Below are 26,046 nucleotides of genomic sequence, written 5' to 3' on the forward strand. Positions count from 1 at the left end.
ATTTAATCAGTATGATGCTAACACATAAACAGACTGACAGATTTAAGGGACAAAATTTTGATGTCCAGATATAGCTCTATGTAACATTTGGAAATTTACTATATGATTAAAGTGTCAACTCAAGTTATTAGGGAAAAGAGGAATGTTTTAGTAAAGATTTATATGTGACATTTAAATTCTTCATTCATATGAAATTGATTTTCACATACGGTGTAAGGATGTGACTTATTCTGTTTTGTGTGGTATACCAAAATAACTGAGACTGGGTATTTTATAAAGAAAAGAGGTTTATTTATCTTGATGTTCTGGAGATTCAAGAGCATGGCACCCGCTCTGGTGAGGATCTTCTGGCTATATCACAACATGGTAGATGTCATCATGGTAACAATGCTTGCATGAGGGAGAGATCACACGAAAGTCAGGAAGCCAGAGGGATTTGGGGATGAGGATCACGTGTGTGTGTGTGTGTGTGTGTGTGTGTGTGTTGCTGAGGATTGAACCCAGGGCCTTGTGCATGTGAGGCAAACACTCTACCAACTGAACTATTTCCCTAGCCAGGAGCACTCTTTTTATAACTCACTCTTGAGAGAGCTAGCTGGAGTCCCATTAGAACAACTTTAATCCCTTCTAAGTGCTGCATCCCCTGTCACCTAACCACCTTTCACAATGCCCCACGTCTTAAAGATTCCACACTGTAATATTGCCACACTGTGACCAAACTTGGAAGCTTGAAACTTTGGGGATACACTCAAATCATATCTAAACCAGAGCAGCTAAATACGAATCCTCTTCATATTTTTCCTTATAGGTAATCCTTTTTTCTTTACTGAGCATGTATGCCACCTCTGTTATATTAAAAAAAAATTCAAATATGTGTATGGAAGGCTCTGTACTTTCTTTTCTGTTCCACTGGTCACTTTTCCCATACCTATACTAATGCGACAGCATCCTGATAACATTTTCTCATTAAGTCTTGAATCTGATAGGGCAGTTATACCTCTTGGCTGTTCTATACTTATGAACAGGCTATTTTTGTCAGGGACAGAGAGAGCAGGACTTCTGAGTCTGGGAAAAAAGGACAGAGTTAATGGTAGGAAATGGCAAGGATGTTATACTCCCTGCAAGCCAGCTTGCCACCACCTCTCCCCTTTCATCTCCTGCCCTACAATGAGTCATGGAGGGACGAAATCTGGGTTTGAATTTGTAGAAGCAGTCTTCCTCCATCCTGTACTTTGAAGCTTTGTTGGGAAGGTCACCCAGTCTCCATCTTATGATGAGAGTCACATATTGGGACTCTGATAGTCCATCTATTTCTATCCAGGTTGCAGGCTACTAGGAATCCTCTGGGGGGTGCTCAGCTCTGTTGTGTCTAAATAGTCACCAATGAACAGGGGAGATGTGGAACAATCCTATTAAACACAGGTTAACTTCTCTTCACCACAACTCCCTTAGCATAGTGATCTGCTCACATCAACCTTGTCATGCAGACCAGGGGTGGGGGCTTCTCTGGGAATAGGGAATCCCCTTCCCTTGCCATCTCAAATCAGGTGATTTATGGTGCAGGCAATATTTATGGAGGGCTCACAATATAGCAGATGGTATCCAATTCCAAGGCCTCTCTGGTTCCAGTCCCTTCTCTGGACCCAGGAGTCCTGCTCCCTGTGGAGGAAAGAAAGAAAAGATGCAGCCAGTTGCAGTGACACATGCCTGTATTTCTCATGACTCAGGAGACTGAGGTAGCAGGATGTCAAGTTCAAAGCCAGCCTTAACAACCTGGTGGGACCCTGTCCCAAAATAAAACAATAAAAAGGACTGTGGATGTACCTTAGCAGTTAAGCACCCCTGGGTTCAATCCCTGGTACAAAAAAACAAAAACAAAAGAAAGAAAAGAAAAGAAATAAAGAAAGGAAAGCATCCATTGACCAAAGGTGAGAATCAACAGGGTCAAGGATGTGAAAATTGTGTGAAGGAGACAGGGAAGGAGTGAGTGAAGAGCTAGAAAGAGGTGCATGGGAGATCTGTCAATAGGGTGGGATGTTACTTTTTTCTTTTCTCTCTGTGTGTGTATATGTGTGTGCATGCGCATGCACACGCACCATATTGGGGATGGAACTCAAGAGTGTTCTACCACTGAGCTGTACCCCCAGCCCTTTTTCAAAAATTTAATTTTGAGGGTTTGCTGAGGTTTGCCTTGCGCTTGCAATCCTTCTGCCTCAGCCTCACAAGTAGCTGGTATTAAAGCAAGGGCACCACGCCTGGCAATTTTTAAAATAGTCTTTCATAAGTTGGGAAAAAAATTAACTAATTAATTAATTAATTACTTTTGCAATACTGGAGATGGAACTCAGGGCCTTGTACATACTAGGCAAGCACTCCATCACTGAGCCACACCCCAGCCCTGGAAATTTCTTTTGAGTGGCTAGTTTTATTGAGATATGACAAATTCAGAAAAGGAAACACATCCTAAGTGTACAGCTTGTTAAATTTTCATCATGAAAAACTCTGTCACCTGTACCCAGATCAAGAAATAGTACTTGAACATAATTGCAGCACAGATAGAAGCTGATGGTCTTCAGGAGACTTCCAGTGGTGCGGCAGTTGGGAGTGGTTTATGGTCTCAGAGAGATTTAAGTCTGAGGAAGGTCACGAAGGAAGGCAGCCAAGTTCATGGTTTCATGTTCTTTTTTCTTTTTTTTTTTTTTTTTTTTTTTTTTTTTTAAAGAGAGAGTGAGAGGGGAGAGAGAGAGGGAGGGAGGAGAGAGAATTTTTAATATTTTTTTTTAATTCTTGGCGGACACAACATCTTTGTTGGTATGTGGTGCTGAGGATCGAACCCGGGCCGCACGCATGCCAGGCGAGCGCGCTACCGCTTGAGCCACATCCCCAGCCCTCATGTTCTTTTTTCTATGTTTATTTTTTAGTTGTACATAATACCTTTATTTTGTGTATTTATTTTCATGTGGTGCTGAGGATCGAACCTAGGGCCTCACACGTGCTAGGCGAGTGCTCTACCACTGAGCCACAACCCCAGCCCTCTTTTTTAAAATATTGTTTTAGTTGTAGATGGACACAGTATATTTATTTTATTTCTTTTTTTTTTTTTAATGTGGCCCCGAAGATTGAACTCAGTGCTTCACACATGTGAGGCAAGCGCTCAACCCCTGAGCTACAGCCCCAGTCCCTCATGTTCTTTTTGCCAGTGCTCAGAGAAGCACATGCCACTCTGGGCGCTGTGCAAGACTGGGATTCTGGGAATGGCCAAGCCCCTGGAAGCAATTTAGGCATGGCACTGCTTCACATGCTGTCGTCATAAAGGCATCAGGCACTAAGGCCAAGCAGAGGGGCCAGGGAACAGTGAAACCACACAGGGAATAATAAAGAGGAATCACAAACTGAGATGGAACAAGGAATGGGGAATAGAGAACTGGAGCAGGAGCAGGGTAGGGGCCATGCAGGAGAAGCAGGGTGCAGGGAGCCAGGAAAGCGAAGAGGAAGCAGGGAACAGCAACTGGAAGCAGGCAGTAGAAAGAACGGGGATGAGCTAGAGCAGCCAGGACTGCAGGAACATTGAGGGACCCACTGAGGCCCAGTTGCATCCTTTCCTGTGGCTATTCAGGAAGCCCTCTTTATGCTTCTCCTTGAGACCCTTCCAAGGACACATTCTTGCATCTTGTAAAGGTCAAGTGTTCATCCCCTGAAGAGTCTGCAGGAGACAGAGGTCATACCCTGAGGGTCAGTTAAGATGTGACCAGATGTCCCTTGACTAGGACACACTGTGATCCCCAAGGGGCCAATCTCAAAGATTCAGGACATTGTTGGTTGGGAACGGAATTAGCTGCGGTCCACTGAAATTGGAGGTACAGTAATCTTCACTGGGGCACCTGGTGACAAGAATCCTCCAGAGATGGAAATTCTTTTTTTCTGGACTGGTTCAGAGGGAGTCCATACAGGGTGGGGATAGGTTGAGTGACTGGCAGTGAGAAATTCCTAAAGGGAACCTCTCTTCATGGGTGTTACTGCAGTTGTTCTTGGTAGGTATTCTCTCTCTCTCTCTCTCTCTCTCTCTCTCTCTCTCTCTCTCACACACACACACACACACACACATGCACAAACACATATAAAACAATACTGCTCTTTATTTGGGGGTGCTTCTATCAATAAGAGATTCAGATCTTGATTAGAGACTGTGAGGGGGAAACAACAGGGGAGGAAACTGGGACTGAGAAGCATTTATGGTTTTAAGGGTTAGAGTCTGAGTCCTATCAGTAGCTTTTGGTTTTGTTTGGTTTGGGTTTTTGTGCTAGGAATGGAACCCAGGGCCTCAGGCGTGCTAGGCAAGCACTCTACCACTGAGCTATCCCCCAGCCCTGGTGATTTTGAACTCATAATGCTGTGTGGTGTCAGTGAGGCATGACCTCTATCCCCTCCAGGCTCTTCAAGGGATGAAAACCTGCACTTCACAAGAATTGCACTTTACACTGCCCAAGAGTGGTCTTAGAGTCAGAAACAAAGCAGAGATTCATAGCAGGGGCATGCAGGACATGAGGATGGGGGATTGAAGCAAGACATGTCCTTGGTCCATGTCACCCCCAATCATGAGAGTATTTTGGGAGCATCTATCTAACAATATTGCTCTCCTAGGGTTAGGGGGAGGCCCCCAGGGTGTGTTGGGGAGAAAGCACACTGAGTCTGGGGACTCACCTCCTTAGGTCAGAGGTGTAGCTCTCCACAAAGCCTTAGCAGGAGGTCCAAGCTCAGTGGTCGATAAATAGTCAACACTGGGAGGTAGAGCTAAGGCATTCCTGCCCACATGAACCAGCCCCCTTTTACCCTCTCAGGGGATAGTAGCTCTAGCCTTCTACTGGAACAGGGAATTGGTAATTGGGAATATATCTGGGCTCTAACAGCTTCTTAAACCAACTTTCAATCAATCTTCCTTTAAAAAAAAAAAAAAACCTCAGGCTTAGTCAGGTACATTGGCACATGCCTATAATCCCAGTGACTAAAGAGGCTGAGGCAGGAGGGCTGCAAGTTCAAGGCCAACCTCAGCAACTTAGTGAGACCTTGTCTCAAAATTAAAAATAAAAAAAATGGGCTGGATTTGAGCTGGGGTTGTGGCTCAGTGGTAGAGCACTTGCCTAGCATGTGTGAGGCACGGGGTTTGATTCTCAGCACCACACAGAGATAAATGGATAAAATAAAGGTTCATTAACATCTAAAAAATATTTTTTTAAAAAAAAATGGGCTGGAGGGGCTGGGGTTATGGCTCAGTGGTAGAGCGCTTGCCTCGCATGTGTGAGGCCCTAGGTTCGATCCTCAGCACCACATAAAAATGCATAAGTGAAATAAAAGTATTATGTCCATCTTCACCTAAAAAAATATTTGAAAAAATGGGCTGGAAACGGAAAGTGGTAAAACTCTCCTGAGGTTAACCCTCCGTACCAAAACAAAAACAAAAACAAAATGCTAAGGCTTCACCCCCACATCCAGAAGGAAGGTTCTACGTGTAATCAAGGTTGGTTCTCTGATTTTTACCACCTCTACTGGCATAGAAGGTATTCAGAGCTGAATAGTGAGATATTGGTGTCATTCACAATTAATAAAAAGGAAAGGCAGGTCTTATATAAATTGACCTCTCCATCTGTCACTGGGTAGTGGCCAGAGATGGCTCACCATATGGGGTAGTTTGTTGGGAGCTCTTCTAGCAGGAATATTTTCCAAATGGAATTATTTAAGGATGAAGGGGCAATTGATAAAGAATATATGCATAGGTAGGTTTTTCTGAATAGAAAAAGTTTTATTTTATTTTTTTATTTTTTTTATTTTATATTTATTATTATTTTGACACTAGGAATGGTTCACAGGGGCATTTTACCACTGAGCCACATCACCAGCTATTTTTATTTTATGCTTTAATTTTTGAGTCAGGGTCACTCAGAGTTTCTTAAGTCCTTGATAAATAGCCTGATCTGGCCTCAAACTTGTAATCCTCCTGCCTCAGTCTCCCAAATCGCTGGGATTATAGGCATGCACCACTGTGATAGGCTGAATAGATTTTTTAAAACAGGCTTATCAATGATACAAATATCAATAGTGAAAATTTCTAAATGGAAAGACTTGACACTGATGAGAGGGCTCATCAGTGGAGCCTTTTGCTGGGCAGGTATGAAGGGGGGAGTTTATCATTCTTACTGGACAATGGGGAGACATGCCGTGGGTCAAAATGGGTGAATGGGAAGATTTGCCAGTAGAGCCTGTCAGTGGGAATTATTTCATAGAAAAATATTCATGAAAAAAATATTCAGGAGCAGAGAGATTTTTTCAACTGGTGCAATGCCGATGGGTGGATAGTTATGAACAGAGGTATTTGTGGCTGGGGTCATCAGCAGGCAATAGATTCCTGCTGGGTAGCTGTGAATGAGAAGATTTGTCAGTAGGGGAGATTAATGGGGAGATGGCAATGCAATATTTATGAATAAGAAGATATTTCTTAGTGGGGTATTTGTGAAGAGGGAATTTGTCTCAGTGAGGAGAGGGGACTAATCAAAGGAAGGATTTACCAAGGGCTTAGAGATTTGTTATCTGTAGTCTTGACAACAGTAGAGATTTATAAAAGGAGGGATTTGTCCACAATGAGGACTGCATAGCGGGGAACATTATCATAGGGTGGGAGATAGGTTTTCTCAGAAGTCTTTGAAAATGTTGACATGTGGGTGGAGGGAAATGCACCCTGGAAAGCATTATGCAAACATTGTAATAAGAATAATAGTATTTCAAATGAGCATATTAAATATTTGTAACATCTCAAGATTATCATGATTGTAAGTTAAACCAAGATTTCTAGAGTGCATTAAATTGTTGCTACTAATATACCTTATTTTCAGTTTTATATACTATTTCTTTTTTTTTTTTGAGAGAGAGAGAGAGAGTGAATTTTTTAATATTTATTTTTTAGTTTTCGGTGGACACAACATCTTTATTTTATTTTTATGTGGTGCTGAGGATCGAACCCAGTGCCCCACGCATGCCAGGGGAGGACGCTACCGCTTGAGCCACATCCCCAGCCCCTATATACTATTTCTAATATCAAATATTATTTGTAATATTGTAATAAGCAGTACTGATAAGAATTATCATTGGGGCCCACATCTGTAATCCCAGTGACTTGGTAAATTAAGGTAGGAGATTGTAAGTTTGAGGCCAGCCTCAGCAATGTAGTGAGATCTTGTCTCAAAATAAAAGTAAGAAAGGAGCTGGGTGTGGTGGCACATGCATGTAATCCCAGCAATTTGGGAGGCTGAGGTAGGAAGATTGCAAGTTCAAAGCCAGTCTCAGCAATTTAACAAGGCACTTAGCAACTCAGTGAGACCCTGTCTCTAAATAAAATATGAAAAAGGTCTGGGGATACGGCTCAGTGTTTAAGTGTTCCTGGGTTCAATACCCGGTACCAAAAAAGAAAAAAAAAGTGTAAAAAAGGGGCTGGGGCTATAGCTCAGAGTAGAGTGCCCTTAGGCTCAATTCCCACCACCACAAAAAAAAAATTATCACTACTAAAGTTACACATTAATTTATACTTACTATAAATACTACTTATAACTGCTATATGATCTCATTTAATAAGCACATTGTCACTATGAGTTGGACACACTCTTTATCCCTATTTTACAAATGTGGTAACTGAGGCATAGAATGGCAATATGGTTTTCCCCAAGGACATAGAACTAGGACATGGCAGGGACAGGATTTAAGTGCAGATGACCTACCTCCTGGGTTCATGGTTTTTTGTTGTTGTTTGTGGTGCTGGGGATTGAACCGAGGGCCTTGTACATGTGAGGCAAGCACTCTACCAACTGAGCTACATCCCTAGCCCAGGGTTCATGGTCTCAATCAGTACACTACACTTCCTGTCTAGAAATTAAGTCACTGTCAGTAATATTGCACATTAAGTTATTGTTATGAGAGATTGTTTATTTGTCTGTTGTTTGCACATGTGTGGTGCTCAGGATGGAACCCTGAAAAATATTCAAGGGCAAATACTCCTCATAATCATCCTTCAACCTCTGAAGGACTCTGGGTAGAGATGTGATGCCCATTTTTATTTGTTCTTTTTAGATATGCATGACAATAGAATGTATTTTGACATATTATACATACATGGAGTATCACTTCCCATTCTTGTGGTTGTACATGATGTGGAGTTACACTGGTCGTGTATTCATATATGAACATAGGAAAGTTATGTCTGATTCATTCTACTGTCTTTCCTATTCCCATCCTCCCTCCCTTCTGTTCATTCCCCTTTGTTTAATCCAATGAACTTGTATTCTTCCCTCCACCCCCTTATTGGGTATTAGTATCTGCATATCAGAGAGAACATTTGGCCTTTGGTTTTTTGGGGATTGGTGATACCCTTTTTTTTTTTTTTTGGTTCCAGAGAGATTGAACTCAGGGGCACTTACCACCAAGCCACATCCCTAGCCCTATTTTTTATTTTATTTAGAGACAGAGTCTCACTGAGTTACTTAGAGCCTTGCTTTTGCTGAAGCTGGCTTTGAACTTGAGATCTTCCTGCCTCAGCCTCCCAAGCCACTGGGATTACAGGCATGCGCCACTGCACTGGGCTGTGATTCCCATTTTTAAGCAGGAAGACTGAGGCTCAGGTAAGGGAAGGGCCAGTCCCCAAGTTACCCTGAGCTAGATCTCATGCTGCACACCTCATATTACTGTGACTCCTCCACATGCTTCCTCTTGGCCATCATAGTCTCCAAAAAGATCCACACAGAGACACACTGAATGCTTGGGGGCTGTTCACTTTAATGGATTTTCTAGAAGGGTGGTGGGGGTGTGATTATCCCAAGACTGCAGATCCTGCCAGGAGCTTATGCCAGTTCTCTTCAGGAAGTAGCCTTGTATGCTGTTCTGGTCTCCATGTACACTGAAGTACTAGTCAGCCGTGTCCATGCTGGACTGGGTCTGGGTACAGGACCCATCTGTGGGGTAAACTGGTTATCAGAATGATCACCACACTGGGTTCTATCCTTCCCCTGCCACCTTCTACTGCACCTTCCTCCCCAGGGCTAGGATAGCTAAGGGCTCAAAGAATGAGCCCTGAAATCATAGAGCAACTCAAGAGTGCAGGGAGTTGGTACTAAGGTTTAGTGAATAATCAGGAGCTATTGAAGTCTCACTATCAGCAACAAGGTCACTAGCGCCAAAACAGGACCCAGGCCTTTCCCTTGGAGTTACATCAATCAGCAAAGGCTGCTGTTTGCTCCTTTTAGTAGACTGGGGGCCAATCCCCTGAGGAGACACGGATATTGACACAAATATTGTTACTGCAATGGATGTTCCCTCCTGAGGCAAGTGGGTATTTAAAATCTGCCCATCCTGATCCAGTACATAATTTGGGCCTAGGTAACCTCCTAGGAGTGTAGAAAGCTCTGCAGCAGGACCACAGAGGACAGAGGGGTCCATGCTTGGTGACTCAGGATACCCTAGAGGAGACCTATTTTTTTTTTCCACTGCTGGTGATTGAATCCAGGGTCTTGAGCATCCTAAGCAAGTACTCTACCACTGAGCTGCATGCCCCCAACCCAAGACTCACATTCTTATTGGTAGGAGCAACACGTAGTTGGATGGGAGAGAATTTGGGGGGGGGTTTCTTCACCAAAGAAGACATATTTTCCCCATTCACCTAAGGGTGGGGACACTGACAAAGGTTTCTGTCAGGAATCCTCACTGGACAAGCATCAGGACAGTGCCTGAGAGCTGTTTGCCAATTGATAGTCCATTGTCAATGAGTTTATCAACTGCTGAGATTTGTGAATAGAGGAATTCACAGCTGTGGGATAACTTATCACCTTTTTCAAGGGCCAACTTAGGTGTTCCACTGAGTGTTTGCCCCAATCTGAAATTCTGACTCCTACAGCCTCCCTTGAGTCAGGACCTTTGGATACTAGAGGTGGGATGCAGGGACTGGGAAGGCTTAGCAGAGCCTAGGCCCAACTGTAGGAGCAAGGAGACCTAGGAAGGGAGTGTTTGGAGGGTCTCTCACTCAGTTTTTTGATTTGTTTCATTTTTTGCAGTGCTAGGGATTGAACCCAAGGGCACAACTGAGCTATATCCTCTCCCCTTTTTAGATAGGGTCTTGCTAAGTTGCTGATGCTGCTCAAAGTTAGATCCTCCTGCTTCTGCTTCCTGAGTCACTGGGATTACAGGCATGCACCACCAAGACCCAGGTTCTATGTAGGAAGATGAGCCATAAAAGTGAGGATCAGGTCCAGAGACCTGTTTAGATGAGGAGACAGCTGCATGGGGAAGGAGTGTAGAGGTTATGGGCTGATATATCTGGTTGTTCCAGATTGTGAACTCTACCTGCACTAAATTGCTGTCACAGTTTCCTCCAGAGTTGGTCAGAAGAGTATAGAGAGGAGGAAAGGGGAGGGGAGATTAGGACAAAGCTTGGGGATTTCAGGATCATACCTTCTCTCCATTCAACCTCTTCTATACCCCAAATAACCCCTAAGTAAGTAATCTTCTGCAGGCCATGGATGGAGGGCCAGGGCTACCCCTTCTTCCCTGGCTGGGTTGTAGTAGGGGACCCTTTTACTCAAGACAGATTTATACTACAAAGCCTAAGGGTGGGGACATGACAAAGGTTTGGGTGGGGAATCCTACTGAACAAACATCAGGAGAATGCCTGAGAGCTTTTTCCAATTGATTGGGCTTTTGTCAAGGAGTTTGTGAACTGCTGAGATTTGTGAATAGGGGAATTTACAGCTGTGGGATAACTTATTAACTAGAGAATCCTGGGCAAATAGGAATTAGAAATCATTATAGTAAAATATTTTAAAGTGTTGAGTAGAGAAACTATTTATTAAGTTGGAATTGTTTACGCATATTAAATAACTATTACTGATATTGCAGATCAGCAGTTCTAAGGCCAATATTGAGATTATTGCCAGGAGCTGTCACATGCCTATAATCCCAGTGATTTAGGAGGCTAGGGTAGGAAGATTGCGTGTTCAAAGCCAGCCTCAGCAATTTAGTGAGGCTCTAAACAATGTAGTGAGACCCTGTCTCAAAATAAAATATAAAAAGGGTTGAAGATGTGACTCAGTGGTTAAGAGCCCCTGGGTTTAATCCCCAGTACCAAAAAAAAAAATATTACCAATACATAAACTTTTATGTAAAATATAAAACCCCAACATTTTTTTTTTCTAAGTGTGGAATCCAGGGCCTGTGTGTGTTAAACAAGCACCCTTCCCCTGAGCTACACCTCCAGCCCCAAACCCAACATCTTGCATCCCTCCCTGCCTCATTGGTCCCAGGGTACCCCCACCAGTTCATCACTAACATGGGTTTGTTCCCAAGCACTACAGAGACAGTGTCTGCTGGGTGGTAGCTCTTTATTTCATCATCTTGGAGAAAAAAAAGTTGGGAGTTGGAAGGGGGCAAACACCATGTGGGCTTTAGCTTCCACTGGAGGCAGGCTTCAGGCCATCCGGACTCGTAGGGACTGCCAGGTACACACCCCTGGCTCCCGGGGCAGGCACGCTAGGTTACGGCTCTGGAATCCTCTCTCAGAGCCATCGAGGAGCTGGTCTGTCCACAAGCACTGAGTGTCTTTCTCCAGTTTGCAGGGAATGGATGAACAGGCAAACACCTGAAAGAGAGGAGAGAGGTTCACCTTTGAGGGCTTCTCCTTCTCTTCCTCCCTCCTGTGGAGAACATTCCCTTCTTTGCCTTGCAACCTTGAGCTGCTGGAGAGACCCAGGAAGAAACCCTCCCCTTGGGGGAACAGGAAACCAGTGAAAGGATCATTGTACTAGAAAAGTGGTTAGGAAATAGTCGCTTGGGATCAGTCAAGCAGACTGGCGAATTTTCCCATGGGGCAAGGAACAATTGGCAGTAGTAGGGAAGAGCAGGTGTGCAGGGAATTTAAGCAAAAGATAGGTAGTAAGGCCTCTCAGTCGTTGGGATCACAGGACATTCGGGGGTATCAGGGAACAGTCTTAGAATGGCCAGGTCAATGTAATGCACCTGGCGAGTAGATCAGTCAACTGTAAGGCAAGAATGAGATGCGCTGGGGGAGAGTTGGTAGGTATGGAGAACAACACTTTGGGTTGTTGGAGATGTTCTAGGGAAGTAAAATATATATATATCTCCCCCAGGGGTCAGGAACTGGAAGTGGGATTACAGAATAATCACCAGGGAGAGTTAGAGGGGCAGGTAAAGACGTCAAGGAGCAGGCAGTCCCAAGGTTATCAGACACAGGGCAGAGGATAAACAAGAATTTCCAAGGGAGCAATCTCAGGTTTGGGGAAATAGCAAGAGAGAGCAGGGACAGCTCATGGGTTTGGGAAGCAGATACAAGGACAAGGAATAGCCAGTGGAGGGGGCAAGAAATGAGCCCACGGTTTGGGAAAGAACCCCAAGAACAATGTCCAGGTGGAAGGCAGAGCTCAGGCACTCACTGTGCATGCCTCGCAGCCAGCACTGTAGGTCTTGGTGAAACCCTTGCGCTGAGCTGGGCTCAGACTGGTCCAGGGAGCCACGAAACTGCAGGTGGTGATGTGCAAGAGCTTATTCTGCAGTTGTCCTGGGAGGGAGGGGGGGGACCAACAGGGAGCTTTTGATTGGCTCGGTCAGGAGACAGGACGACATCTGATTGGCGCCCTGGGCATATAGACCCCCCAACTAGGCAAAGTCTCAGCCTTCTGATAGGCTGAAATTGGGGCGGTCCCAATTTCAACTGAGACCATTCCTTTCAAAGCCTCACCCCCACCCGGTTGCTGGGCAGCTTCTGAGAACGGGTTGGTGTGGCCCAGGGCGAAGGGGTGGAGCCTCACCCGCGATGAGAAACTCCTCGCTGCGGTTCTGGGAGTTGTGGAAGTATCCGCAGACGCTCTCCATAGCGGGGGTGTAGAGAAACCGGATGTCAGCGGCAGGCCCCAAGGCCTGGAAGCCTTTGAACATCTGTTGATGGATGAGGGGAAGAGTCTCTTTTACTGACATAATCCTCCCACTCCTCGTTCTTCCCTGAAGTCATCTACCTAATTCCCCAGATCACAATTTCCTCACCAACCCGCTGTGGCCGGAGGCTTCTGTTTTGAGGAGGAGGAAGATGTTGGGGACTGCTAGGGAGGGGGCAGGGGAATACCTTTGTCATCTTGATCTCATAACGCTGGTAACCCATGTCCTGATTGACTTCTGGGAGCCCCATAAACTTGGCTCTTATGACTGCAGGAGAGGAGGGGAAGGAAAGGAGTCAAAGGAACAGCATTAACCAATAAAAATCATCATCATATTAATACCAGTAAAGCACAGATACAAATAGGGATTAATGAGTGCCAGACAGCATGCTAAGTGATTTATACATCTGTTAATTGATTCATCTATGTATTGAAGTCCTAATCTTCATCAGGCACTACTTTAAGCCTTTTTCATTTGTACATTCATCTGTTCATGCACCCAACAAATATTTCAGATTGCCTACTGCATGTCAGGCACTGTTCAGGGCTTTAAAGGTACAACAGTGAACAAAACACTGAAGTCCCTTCACATTCTAGCTAGGAGACAGATTAAAAAGAAACAAAATAAATAAATTTGTGGAATTAGAAGATGTTAAGGGCAATTGGGAATTACAGAGCTGGGTAAAGAGGCGGCAAAGATTCTTTGCTTGACCAAACTTGAGTCAGGTTCCTGAATGTTCTCCCAGGCCCATCTGTTCACTTTCTTGTAAAATTCAGTTTAAGGAAAGAACCCTGATAGGTCAGTTTACCCCACCTTCATTTAACTCCCCTCAATATCTGTGGGGGTTCCTCATTCTTCCCCATGATGTCTGATCACACTGGCCTGTCTTCAGCAAGAACATTGTTAGGTCAGAAGTCCACTCCCTTACTCCTGATGTTTTCTCTTAGTGATGTTCCATTAACTGACCTCTCAATTGATCATTGGCTATAGATTCCCATTTACCCATGCTATATTGGGAGTTGAACCCAATCTATTTCCCTTCTGCAAAATTCCCTTGCCATGGTCCCTTACCTACTGGGATGGTCCTGAATAATCTGACTTTAACAGAGGATCAGGACTAGGGGGCAAGAGCTAACATTTTAATCAGGATGTTCAGGTAAATCCACCCCAGAAGGTGACTTTTGGGGCAGTCATCCATTTGGATACCTGAGGGGAAGGGTGTACCAGTGGAAGGAGCAGCCAGCACAAAATACAATAGCATCCTGATTTCCAGCACATCCATGGAAATCAGGATGCTATTGTAGCCACAACAGAGATATGCAGGGGCGAGCTGAATTGTTCTAGAGTTAACCACCATTGTGAGACCCTCTGGACTGAGAGGGAAAGCTAAGCAGAGTGTGTGGGTAGAGAAGGGGTCAAACTCACCAACATCGGAGTTGCAGAAAGCTGTCTGTGGGTGGGGTGGGGCACAGGTGCAGGCCCAGCTGGGGGCTATCAGTGACAACAACAGGATGCCAGAGGCCAGCGGTACAAAAGGGGCCATGGTAGTTTCTGTAGGGGAGAGAAGTGTCAGGTGGCCCCCAGCCCAGCTGATCTGCTGACCCCTGGCAGCCTGGGGAGGGAGAATTATGGGCCTGGGATTTGGGCCTGAGATGTTGGGAAGTTTGGGGATCTTAAAGAGTTGGGGAGCACAGAGGAGTGTGGGGATTTAGAGTTGGGAGAGTTTAGGAATTTAGGGGACTGAGTTGGGGAATTTTGAGGTTGTCATTTGGTGAATAAGAGGCCTGGGAAGTTTGAGGATTTAAGGGGGTTGGGAAAGTCTGGAAGCTGAAAAGTTTGGGGGTGAGAAATTTGGATATTGTGGTCTAGAAGAGTTTGGGGGAGGTCAGGGGTTATGCATATTGAGATATAGGTGACTGGGGATTTTAAAAAGTTGAATTGGGAGGAGGTTGGGTTTTAGGGAGCTGGGGGAATTGGGGAGTCCAATGGGTTAGGGGAAGTGGTGGGGGGCTAAAGGTGATGGAGGTACTTGGGGGATGTGAGGGCAGAGGAAGTTTTGAGATTTAGGTGTTTGGGGAAGGAGGCGTTTGGGGATAGGGAGAGTTTAGGGAATGCAGAGGTTTGGAGTGGGGGACTTAGTGGGGCAATGAGTGGATTCCAGGGAGTTAGAAGGCTGGGGAGCCTTTGTGGTATTAGGGGGTCATGGGTTTGGGGAAGCTGGGGATGGATGCCAGGGGTTCAAGGGAGTTTGGAGTGCCGGTTTGGGGGGAAGAATTCCAGACGTCCCCTTTCCGTGCCCCCTCTCATCCCCAACCAGCACAGGATCCTGGTACTCGCAGGCCAGGCAGAGTATCTGGCACCCGAGTAGAAAGGTCAGCAGCCAGCACACGGACAGGATCCAGTCGGGCCCAGCCCCAGCCCCACCAGGACACACGGATCTCCGCTTACCTCTGCTGTATCTCTAGGCGCTGGGTCTGCGGCGATGGCGGCAGGGCCTGAGCGGTAGAGGATAAATGTCCACCACGCGAGGGGCGGGGTTGGCGAGGAAATCACAGGCCTGCAGGCTTCCTGGATGTTATTACTCATCCGCCCACCATCAGAGCAGGGCAGCCCAAAGAGCCACCCTCCTCTGCCCGCCCGCTCCTCCCGCCCGCCACGCCCGCCGCACCCCTCCCCCAGCTCCACGTTGTGAGCATTCCTGCCTAGCGGCCTCCTAGGAGAGGCGACAGTCCGCCAAGTCCCTGAAATCGCCCAGTTCTCTCCAATCACCCACATCTCCCAAATTCCCCACGGCCGAAGCCCGACTTATTTCATTCTTTCAACATTGTGCATCAACTGTGTGCGGAGCCCATAAAACCCCCTTCCATTCCTGGTGTGTCTGACGTTCTGGTGAGGGGGTGGACAGGGGACAAATTAAGCAGAAGCGGTGGAGGGAGATAAGGCAAGCGAATGGGGAGAAACACAAAGTGAGGAAAGTGAGGCACCAAGAGGTTACGTGACTTCCCAAGCATGGTAGCATATGCTTGTAATGCCAGTGATCCTGGAGGCTGAAGCACGAGGATCGAACAAGATAGAGGCTCGAACAAGCAAGGTCCTGGCTCAAAATAAAATAAATAAATAAATAAGGGGCTGGGGTTGTGGCTCAGTGGTAGAGCGCTTGCTTAGCATGTGCGAGACACTGGGTTTGAGTCTCAGCACCACATATAAATAAATAAAGGTCCATCAATAACTAATAAAAACATTTTTAAAAAATAAAATAAATAAAAAGGACTTGGAGAGTTTGGGGCTGTAGCTCAGTGGTAGAGTACCTGCCTAACAGGAACGTATGAGGCACTAGGTTCCATCCTTAGCACCACATAAAAATAAAGGTATTGTGTCCATCTATAACTTAAAAAAATATTTTTTAAAAAGTAGACGTAGCTCAGTGTTAAAGCATCTCTGGGTTCAATCCCTAGAACCACTACCACCACCAAAAATAAATAAATAAAATTTAAAAAAGATTTATGTGACTTATACAAGAACATAGAGTTAATACGTGGTAGAACTGAGACTGGAACCGGGCGGCATGGAGCCACAGCCTGGGTTAGAACCTTTCTCAAAAAACACATGAACAAGACAAGACAGGGTGTAGCTCAGTGGCAAAACACTGTTTTACCACACATGAATCCCTCTGTTGCATCCCCAGTGCCGCAGATCAAATAAAAAACACAAAAACAAATAAAAGCACATACTCAGGCAAATAGCATTTATATAGCACTGACTCTGTACCAGGCAATCAGCATAGTTATTTATCTCACTTCAAGCTCACAACAAGCCTTGAAGGTGGAAACAAGTAGGATTCCCTTTTTACAAATGAGGAAATATGAGACATAAAGGTAGTGAAGACAAGGCATGGCTGGGTTTGAATCTAGGCTCAGTGACTCTGGGACCCCAACCCAAGTATGGCACAGTACTGGAAGGCAGGGAATGGTGCTAGTGAGCATCAGAGAGCATTAGGAGGGGGGTTGAGTGAATGGTGGTGAAAGAAGTTAGTGAGTCAGTAAAAACCTGTTCCCCACCCCATCCTGCCCTGCCCCTACCCCACTAACTGTTCCACACCCCTGGTGGGGGGTGGAATGAGGCAACCCCTGCCCACCAGCTTCCCAATGATGCAGGAATATTCCCGGGTGTCCTGGGGAGGGTTCTGAGGGCTGATGAACATTCTTGGTCAATTTAGGGAGGATAGACCAATAATGATGAGAGGATGATGACAGCAGCCACTTACAGAGTACTTACTGTGTACTGTGGGCTTTGGACTTAGTGTAAATTATCTCATTCACTGTCTGCTACCTCCTTGCTAATTAAGTTTGGTTAACTTAGGGAGGTTAGTTCAATAACCACAACAACACAATGCAAACCACTATCAGCACTTCAGAAGGTATGCTCTGAAGCCATTGTATGTACATTATCTCTTTCAATCAGTCCCGGTGACCCACCTCCTTGTTCATTAATGCTAGCTGATACTCTTCCCGACATCCCTAGATAAGGTTCATATACTCATTACACAATGAGGAAACTGAGACACAATAGGGGTCGAGCCATCTGCCCAGGAATGAGGGTGAAGAAATAACTACATTGGAGGGACAATAAAAGGAGGAAGGAAAGAAAACCAAAAATTTGTAGAAGCTGATTGTGAAAGTCGGGAAGTGAGAGTAAATGAGACAGGGGTCTGAGTAACTCCATGGCAGGATTGAGGGAGAAGTGAAGACAGGGAAAGTCCTGTCTTGGTTCCTCACTGACCCTGATTCTGACGCCAACTCTTTATCTCTGAAATCTGAGTCAGCACTCAGTTTTGCCGACTATTTACTTCTGAGGAGTTGTATGGATCTGGGTTATTGCACAGGTTTGAAATGAGGTGGATGTGGGTTTCACAGAGGGGTGTCTGGATCTGTGACCATCTAGGGAGTTGGAGAGGTGTGGTGGCCCAAAGGGACCAGTTGTCATGTATACAAGGGATGATCCCCACAATGTACCAAGTGCTTGGTCTGATTGTGCCCATTGTACACAACAAGAAACTGAGTCCCAGAAGGGTTAACCAAACTATCTGGGATGTCAAATGGCCTTAGGCAGAGGAGAGGCCAAGATTCAAGTATGGAAGCTGGGCCCATTGGTGCCTGCCTGAAAGTCCCAGCTACTGGGGAGGCTAAGGTGGAAAGGAGGATCCCTTGATTTATTTTGTTTTTGGTTTTTGTGTTACTGGGGATTGAACCCAGGGGTGCTCTACCACTGATCTACAGCCCCAATTCTTCTATTTCATCTTGAGACAAGATCTCCCTAAATTGTTGAGGCTGGCCTTGAACTTGTCATCCTTCTGCCTCAGCCTTCTGAGTAGCTGGGTTTACAGTTGTGTACCACTGCACCCAGCTAGGAGGATCAAACGAGTCCGGGAGTTCAAGACCAGCCTGAGCAACAGAGCAAGACCCTAAGTAGTACATGCCTGTAATCCCAGTGGCATGGGAGGCTGAGGCAGGAGGATGACGATTTCAAAGCCAACCTCAACAACTTAGCAAGGCAATTAGCAACTCAGTGAGACACTGTCTCTAAAATAAAATTAAAAAAAAATATTTACAAAGGGGAGAGGATGTGTTTCCATGGTAAAGCACCCTTGGGTTCAATGCCTGGTACAAAAAAAAAGAAAGATTCAAATCTAGGGATCCAAAGTCCCCTGAAGTGTGTACCTGGAAGGGCACATACTTACACATATCCACAGCATTGTGTTCAGCCTCAGGTCCAGGGGAAGCAAGGACGGTTTATGAAAAAGACCTAGAAAGCGGAGCTGGTTACGCATGTGCGCACACAGCTCTCTGCTATGTTTCTGCTGCTGGGAGTTGCATGTGTGCCCCCTCTGTGTGTTGTAAGCCCATCCCTGAGAGTCAGGTATGCCTGATTATTTTTTGCTGTTTGCTTCTGGGAGTTGTAGGACACATATGCAATCAAGAATGTATCATCCACTGGTGTGTGCTATGCGTCTGCCTGAGTAGAATGTCACACATGCGTCTGATTGTTTCTCTGGCATGATGCCTGGAGGATTCCTCTCACCTCCCCCATCCGCAGTCTTAACATCATGCCTAAGTCCTCCTGCCCCCCTTCAGTGACGCCAGTCATTTGAGAAATGAGGAAGGAGGGGTGCAGAGGGAGGGCAAAGCCTGAAGGTCAATTGGTCACTCTGAGTCTGCCAGCTTCCTGTGCCTGTCGGGAACTGGGAACCACCACCGCCCCAGCAGCCCCTCCGGGAATGCCATCTCTACCCTGTCAGCAGGAGGCAGGGGCCCTGCACAAGTGCCCATGTGCTGTGGTGCCTAAATGTGTGTGTGAATGCCCAGCAGTGTTGTCTGTAAACTTAGGAGAGTTGTGGATATCTCTGATTGTGCATATATCTGTGTTTCACATATGGCAAGGCATGTTTTGTGTGTGTGTGTGTGTGTGTGTGTGTGTGTCTTGATATACTTTTTGTGTGCCCCAGAGTGTGGCATGGGTCTATGTTATGCAGCTCTGGTTATGTGAAGACCTAGAAGTGTATGCTCCTCCTGTTTGTTGTGTAGATCCTTCTATTGGTTGTGCATGTGACTAGGAGTGTTCCATGTGTGCCTGTGTTGAATATATGCCCAGTTCTGTTGCATGCATGTGCCTGAAAAATTGTGTGAGCCTCTGTATTGTATGAGTGACCCAAAGGATCTGGGCATTTCTCTGTCAGTCAGGTTTGGGCAAGGGCGCTGATGTGTGTTTGAGTCCAGGAGTACTGGCTTCTGTCCATGTTTTGAGCCCCCGGATGGCAGAATGGCCTTGTGGGGAATGACTGTGTGGGTCTCTGTAGCCCCAGAGTTATGTGTGCTTTGGGCATATGTTGGTTGGTCTTCTCAACGTGCTTGAGCATCTCTAGGTTTGGCTGGGTAGATCAAGTCTGAGGGTTTGTGTGTCTCGAAAGTTGTGTACGTGTGTGGATGAGGCTTACATACAATGCTTGGCTGAGAGGTCCGATTGCTACATGCTAACCACCACACCCCCATACACACATGCACATTCACCTCACTGTCATCCATCCACTGTAAAAACAAACTTTCTCTTTTCTGGGAAAGTCCCCCACCCTCATCCCATGCCTTGCCCTGGGAAACCAGGGGCAGGAAGTGTGGGACTTAGTGGGTGGAGGGAGGGACAGGCAGGCAGGACTGGGTTTGAATCTGAGCTTGGAGATGCTGTGTGACTCCCAGCTGCTGCCCGACTGGGTCTAACCCACCTTTTCTGCAAAATGCTCATACTGTGGCTCATGCTGGATTGGGTTGCTGAACACCAACTCACTCTTGGTGGTTGGCACTCCTTCCCTGACCATGCCTCTTCTGCCTTTGTCCCCTCCAGCTTAGCAGCACAACGTACCCTGTGGTTGTGAAGATGGGGCATGCACACTCGGGAATGGGCAAGGTGAGTTTCCAGCTGGGGTGTGTGCTCGTGGTGTGCACGTATTTGCCATGAATGCTCCTGGCACTATGGTCTTGTAGGTGTGTGTCTTTGTGAGCTCAGTGCACACCAGTAAGTTTGACAGTGTGTCCTGGGATGTCTTCATCTATTTAGATTTTTGCTTTCTCATATTCAACTATTTTGTCAGTCTACTTTTTTAATGTGTGTTCAGCCAATTTTGTACGTCCTGTTACCATGTTAGCATCTCCAGCACTGTATCTGTGTGGATATGCATGTCTCTGTGCTGAATATGCACCAAGTCATTTTTTATGTTCCAGGGTCTTGGGGTCCAGTATGCTTGCCATCTAGCTGATTTTGTCTGTGTGTGTATAAGCAGACTTGTAATTTGTAAGTTTGAGTGTGTCCCACTTCTATGTTTGTATATTGTGTATACAACCAGGTCTGTGTCTGGCTGCCCATATGTGCATACTGTATGGACACAAAGGATTTTTTTACAGCTTTATTGAGAATTCACATGCCTTAGAACTTACCCATTTAAAATGGTCAATTTAGTGGTATTTTTTAGCATGCTCATAGAGTTGTATATACCCAACTCTGTGTTTGTGCCCATGGACAAAACAGGAGACCCACAATTATGCATGCTTGAGTGCTTTAGAGTGCCCACCTAATTTTTAATGTACTGTGTGTCATGTGTACACACCACTCCAGGAGCACCCACTCCCCACTGCTGTTCTGATCCCCACCCCTATGCCCATAGGTCAAAGTGGACAATCAGCACGACTTTCAGGACATTGCAAGTGTTGTGGCGCTGACCAAGACATATGCCACTGCTGAGCCCTTCATTGATGCCAAATATGATGTGCGTGTCCAGAAGATTGGGCAGAACTACAAAGCTTACATGTGAGTGGAGAGATGGGCGCTCAGGAAGGGGTCCCCTGCTCTGTCCCATGCAGCCCAGAGACCCCCTAACTCTCTCTTCTCTTGTCCTCCAGGAGGACGTCAGTGTCAGGGAACTGGAAGACCAACACAGGCTCTGCGATGCTTGAGCAGATCGCCATGTCTGACAGGTGGGGCACCTGAACTCAGAAGAGGGGTGGGGGTGGGGGAGGGGGAGGGGTGGAGGAAGGGAGGGGTGGGGGAGGGGGGAGGGCAGGAGTGTGGGCACCTGAGCAAAGCGCTGATAGGCTGCCCTGCCCCTCTTCTTGGCAGGTACAAGCTGTGGGTGGATACATGCTCGGAGATCTTTGGGGGACTGGACATCTGCGCGGTGGAAGCACTGCATGGAAAGGACGGAAGGGATCACATCATTGAGGTGGGAGCACCCAGAGATCAGTGGGGCACAGAGTGAGGAACACATCCATAGCATCAACACACAGAACTGTGAAGCACTCTGCAGCTCTGAAAGTCCTCAGCAAATGACAATGTGTTTGGTAAACTGTAAAATACCTTGTGAACTGGGACATCCCTAGCAAATGTCAAAACACTTAAACTCTAAGCTGGGGTCAGGGTTTGTAGGTCAGTGGTGGAGTGCTTGTGGAGCATGCACAAGGTCATGGGCCATCCCCAGCACCATAAAACCAACCAAAAAAAACCCCCAAAACTAACCTGCTCTATGAACTTGGACATCCTTGGTGAATGGTAAAACGTATTAAACTAGAAAGTGCTCAGTGAATCAAGATATCTTGATGAATGGCAAAGCACTTAGTTACCTTGAAATTGTTCTGTGAAACTGGGCCAATGGTGAAGCATGTTGTAAAAGACAAAGCACCTAGCAAATATAAAGTGGGGACTGGCAAACATTTTCTATAAAGAACCAGACAGTATATATTTTGGACTTTGTTGGCCATACTGTCTATTGCAGTGACTCAACTCTGCAAAAGCAGCTAAAGACAATATGTAAACACCTTAAGTGTGATGGGGATACAATGTATGTATTTGTGTCCAAAATTTGTTTATGGACACTGAAATTTAAATTTCTTATTTTTTACATGTCATCAAATCTTTTCATTTTTTTTTAACCATTAAAAGATATCAGGCCCGGTGCGGTGGCGCACACCTATAATCCTAGCGGCTCGGGAGGCTGAGGCAGGAGGATTGCAAGTTCAAAGCCAGCCTCAGCAACTTTGCGAGACCCTAATTAACTCAGTGAGATCCTGTCTCCAAAAAAAATTTTAAAAGGGCTGGGGAGGGACTGGGGTTGTAGTTCAGTGGCTGAGTGCTTGCCTAGCATGAGTGAGGCACTGAGTTCGATCCTCAGCACCACATAAATATAAATAAATAAAATAAGGTATCATGTTCATCTACAACTAAAAATTTTTTTAAAATATAAAAAAGGGCTGGGGGGTGTGACTCAGTGGTTAAGTGCCCCTGGCTTCAATCCCTGGTACCATCCTTGGCTCATAGCCCATACAAAAACAGGCAGCATGCCAAGCCAGATTTGGCCCAAGGGCCCTGATTTGCAGACCCTGCTCTAATGTACCTAGGAAGCTGTCAGGTGCCTCATAACAGACAAGCCCTCCTCACAGGAAATAATCAAGGCCACTTAAAAACTGGAGCTCACTTCCTTGCAGTGCCTTGCTTTTGCCAAGCAAAAGTATTCTCACTGTCACCTCACATGCACTTTCTGCCTTGCCACTCACTGGATCCCTTTTCATCCCCCAGGTGGTGGGATCCTCCATGCCTCTTATAGGTGACCACCAGGATGAAGATAAGCAGCTCATCGTGGAACTCGTGGTCAACAAGATGGCTCAGGCCCTGCCCCGGCAGCGGCAGAGGGATGCCTCCCCTGGCAGGGGCTCCCACAGCCAGGTAAGGCCCTTGGCATTGAGCTACTGGCAGGGAGGCCAGCCCTTGGTCAAGATACCCCATTGAACCCATAATCAGTAGGCTAAGATGGCAGAGCATAATCAGTTTTGTTAAGGTGGCAGAGGCTGGCAATTGTGTAGGAATTAAAACTTTATAACCAGAGGTTCAACTAGCATCACCTTAATGCACATGTGGCTATAACTGCCAGTTGTTTAAAAAATGATAACTCACTGCTACCCTGACTTCCCTGAGTGCTTCTCTACCCCTGAGTATGGGATGGTAGCCTCAAAACCCCATATCTCCTCATCTGGCCACAAATGGGGCAACACCCAGCAAAGAGGGAATCCATGTCACCCTGATTTGGCTGGTGCTCCATAGGTTGGTAACTATGTTTAACCTGTCTTCTCCATTCCTCTGCCGTAGACTCCATCCCCAGGGGCCCTTCCCTTGGGCCGCCAGACCTCCCAGCAGCCTGCAGGGCCTCCAGCTCAGCAGCGACCTCCGCCCCAGGGTAAGTGAGGGCAGGCTTTCTCAGCCCCTCTGGTCTCAAGTAGACCCCATCTTTCACTGGCTCCCTCTCATATGTGCCTTCTCTCTCTGTCCCCCAGGTGGCCCTCCACAGCCTGGCCCAGGGCCCCAGCGCCAGGGACCCCCACTACAACAGCGCCCTCCACCACAGGGCCAGCAGCACCTTTCGGGCCTTGGACCCCCAGCTGGCAGCCCTCTGCCTCAGCGCCTACCAAGTCCCACATCCGCACCCCAGCAGCCCGCATCCCAGGCTGCACAGATGACCCAGGGTCAAGGCCGCCAATCCCGGCCAGTGGCAGGAGGCCCTGGGGCGCCTCCAGCAGCCCGCCCACCTGCCTCCCCATCTCCCCAGCGCCAGGCAGGCCCCCCACAGGCTACCCGACAAACATCTGTCTCTGGTCCAGCTCCACCAAAGGCCTCAGGGGCCCCACCTGGTGGGCCGCAGCGCCAAGGCCCTCCCCAGAAACCCCCAGGCCCTGCTGGTCCTACACGCCAAGCCAGCCAGGCAGGTCCCGGACCCCGCACTGGGCCACCCACCACGCAGCAGCCCAGGCCTAGCGGCCCAGGTCCCGCTGGACGTCCTGCCAAACCACAGCTGGCCCAGAAACCCAGCCAGGACGTGCCGCCACCTGCCACCGCCGCTGCCGGGGGACCCCCTCACCCCCAGCTCAAGTAAGGGGACTCCTACAGCAGCCTTCACCTTGCTGCTCACAAAGCGGGCTCTGGCCCCAGTAGGGCAGCCCTAGTTCCCATGCTCCTCAGACCATGGACCTATTTAGTGGGAGCTGAAGCCAAACCCCTCCCCTGGGCTTTCACTCCTCCCCTCCATCCCAGATCCTTTTGTCTCCATTCCAGGGATTTGGTGCCAGAATCCCAGAGAAATTCTTTCAGTTCAGATTCTTCCCAACAGGCCCTGGGAAAGTCCCCATTCCAGGTCCTTGGCCCAACCCAGGCGCCTGGCTGACCCATTTTGAGCACTTCCCTGCCAAATTCCCTGCCTCTTCCCCCCAACCCATCCCTAAAACACCTCCTCACTGACTCATAGTCCTTGTATCATTTCACTCAGCAGTAGAGCCTCAGGCTTTCGCCTAAAGTATGGGCTCATTTCTGGTCCACCACAAATCCTTTTGGCCTACCTCAGTATCCTCCCAAATCATCACACCATTCTCTTTACTTCTTCTGGTCCAATCCAAACCCCTCCCCCTAAAACCTCATCTCCCCTTTCATATCAAACTAGCCTAGAATTCAAAGATATGATTCAGCCCATGACTCCTCTCACCAATCCCACACTTCCACACCTTGCATCTCAGTCTCCCCAGCTGGCCCCACATCTCAACTCCCTGGCCCTGGGCTCCGCCCATCCCACATGTCCTCCCAGCCTCAAGAATCCATCAGGGTTCAGGCCCGAGGTGGTGGTGGGGGGAAAGGTCAGAGGCACAGCCCCAGGATCAGAGGGGCAGGGCTGGGGCCGGGCCTGGGGTAACGTTGTGTTTCTCTCCCCTCCTCCCCTTCCTCTTCCCCCCTTCCTCCCACGCCTCCACCTTGTCTCTCTCTAGCAAATCCCAGTCTCTGACCAATGCCTTCAACCTTCCAGAGCCAGCCCCGCCCAGGCCCAGCCTTAGCCAGGACGAGGTGAAAGCTGAGACCATCCGCAGCCTGAGGAAGTCTTTCGCCAGCCTCTTCTCCGACTGACACCCCACCCTGAGAATCCCCAAATCCCTGGGCAAACCCTCTCTGGGCCCTGAATCCATTATTCACTTTTGGAATCTCTAAATTCCTTGAGAACTCCTCTCCTGGTTCTCCAACATCCCACTTATCATTCCTCAAGATGCCTAAGTCCCTTGTGACACCTGGTCCTAAATCCAGTTCTCACGTTTGGGATCCCCAAGTCCTATTAGAATCCTGCTCCTGGTCACCTCAAGATCTACTGTTTTAGAATCTCCAAATTCCTTAAGACCTCCACTCCCAGTAACCCAAAGGATATTTCCTTCCTGGAAGCTCCCAAATACCAGGCAACCTGTTTCTGGCCCTAACACCACTGAATGCCCTCCTTGAGTCCAGAAACTCCTGGCAAAACCTATTCCTGGTCCTAAATCTCTCCAGCACACCTTGTTCCTCATCAAAATTTTCCAATTCTGAGAAACCCCTACCTTTAAAACCCTCTCCATGGATCCCCCATCTCTCTGGAGACCCACATCTTCAAATACCACCCACCACAGTTCCATAAAAATCTCCCTTCACCCTCTTCCTCTCAACACCATTCAACACACTGGGAGCTCCTCTCAC

At 47.2% G+C, this 26,046-nt stretch overlaps 2 protein-coding genes across 3 annotated transcripts in view; one reads left to right on the plus strand and one right to left on the minus strand.

Annotated features, from left to right (window-relative positions):
• Syn1 (synapsin I) overlaps positions 1-25,795 on the plus strand; it is a 50,803-nt gene extending 25,008 nt beyond the window's left edge. Inside the window, exons 6-13 of one of the 2 annotated variants that reach the window (XM_026381362.2) lie at positions 20,368-20,430; positions 21,185-21,327; positions 21,420-21,494; positions 21,637-21,739; positions 23,089-23,235; positions 23,656-23,743; positions 23,841-24,432; positions 25,317-25,795. In XM_026381362.2, coding sequence (XP_026237147.1) covers positions 20,368-20,430; positions 21,185-21,327; positions 21,420-21,494; positions 21,637-21,739; positions 23,089-23,235; positions 23,656-23,743; positions 23,841-24,432; positions 25,317-25,452 — 1,347 coding nt within the window. In that variant the 3' untranslated portion in view covers positions 25,453-25,795. The remainder of the gene's footprint in view (positions 1-20,367; positions 20,431-21,184; positions 21,328-21,419; positions 21,495-21,636; positions 21,740-23,088; positions 23,236-23,655; positions 23,744-23,840; positions 24,433-25,316) is intronic. The other variant, XM_026381363.2, reaches the window with a different exon arrangement.
• Timp1 (TIMP metallopeptidase inhibitor 1) lies at positions 11,398-15,571 on the minus strand. Its single transcript, XM_026381366.2, has 6 exons — positions 15,424-15,571; positions 14,401-14,526; positions 13,163-13,242; positions 12,852-12,978; positions 12,477-12,601; positions 11,398-11,665 (listed from the first exon to the last, which is right to left on the minus strand). The coding sequence occupies exons 2-6, from the start codon at positions 14,516-14,518 to the stop codon at positions 11,495-11,497; spliced, it is 621 nt and encodes a 206-aa protein (XP_026237151.1). The 5' UTR covers positions 14,519-14,526; positions 15,424-15,571; the 3' UTR covers positions 11,398-11,494.
• Positions 25,796-26,046: the final 251 nt, after the last annotated feature.

Source organism: Urocitellus parryii, chromosome X (assembly GCF_045843805.1).
Source record: "Urocitellus parryii isolate mUroPar1 chromosome X, mUroPar1.hap1, whole genome shotgun sequence".
Classification (NCBI taxonomy): Eukaryota; Metazoa; Chordata; class Mammalia; order Rodentia; family Sciuridae; genus Urocitellus; species Urocitellus parryii.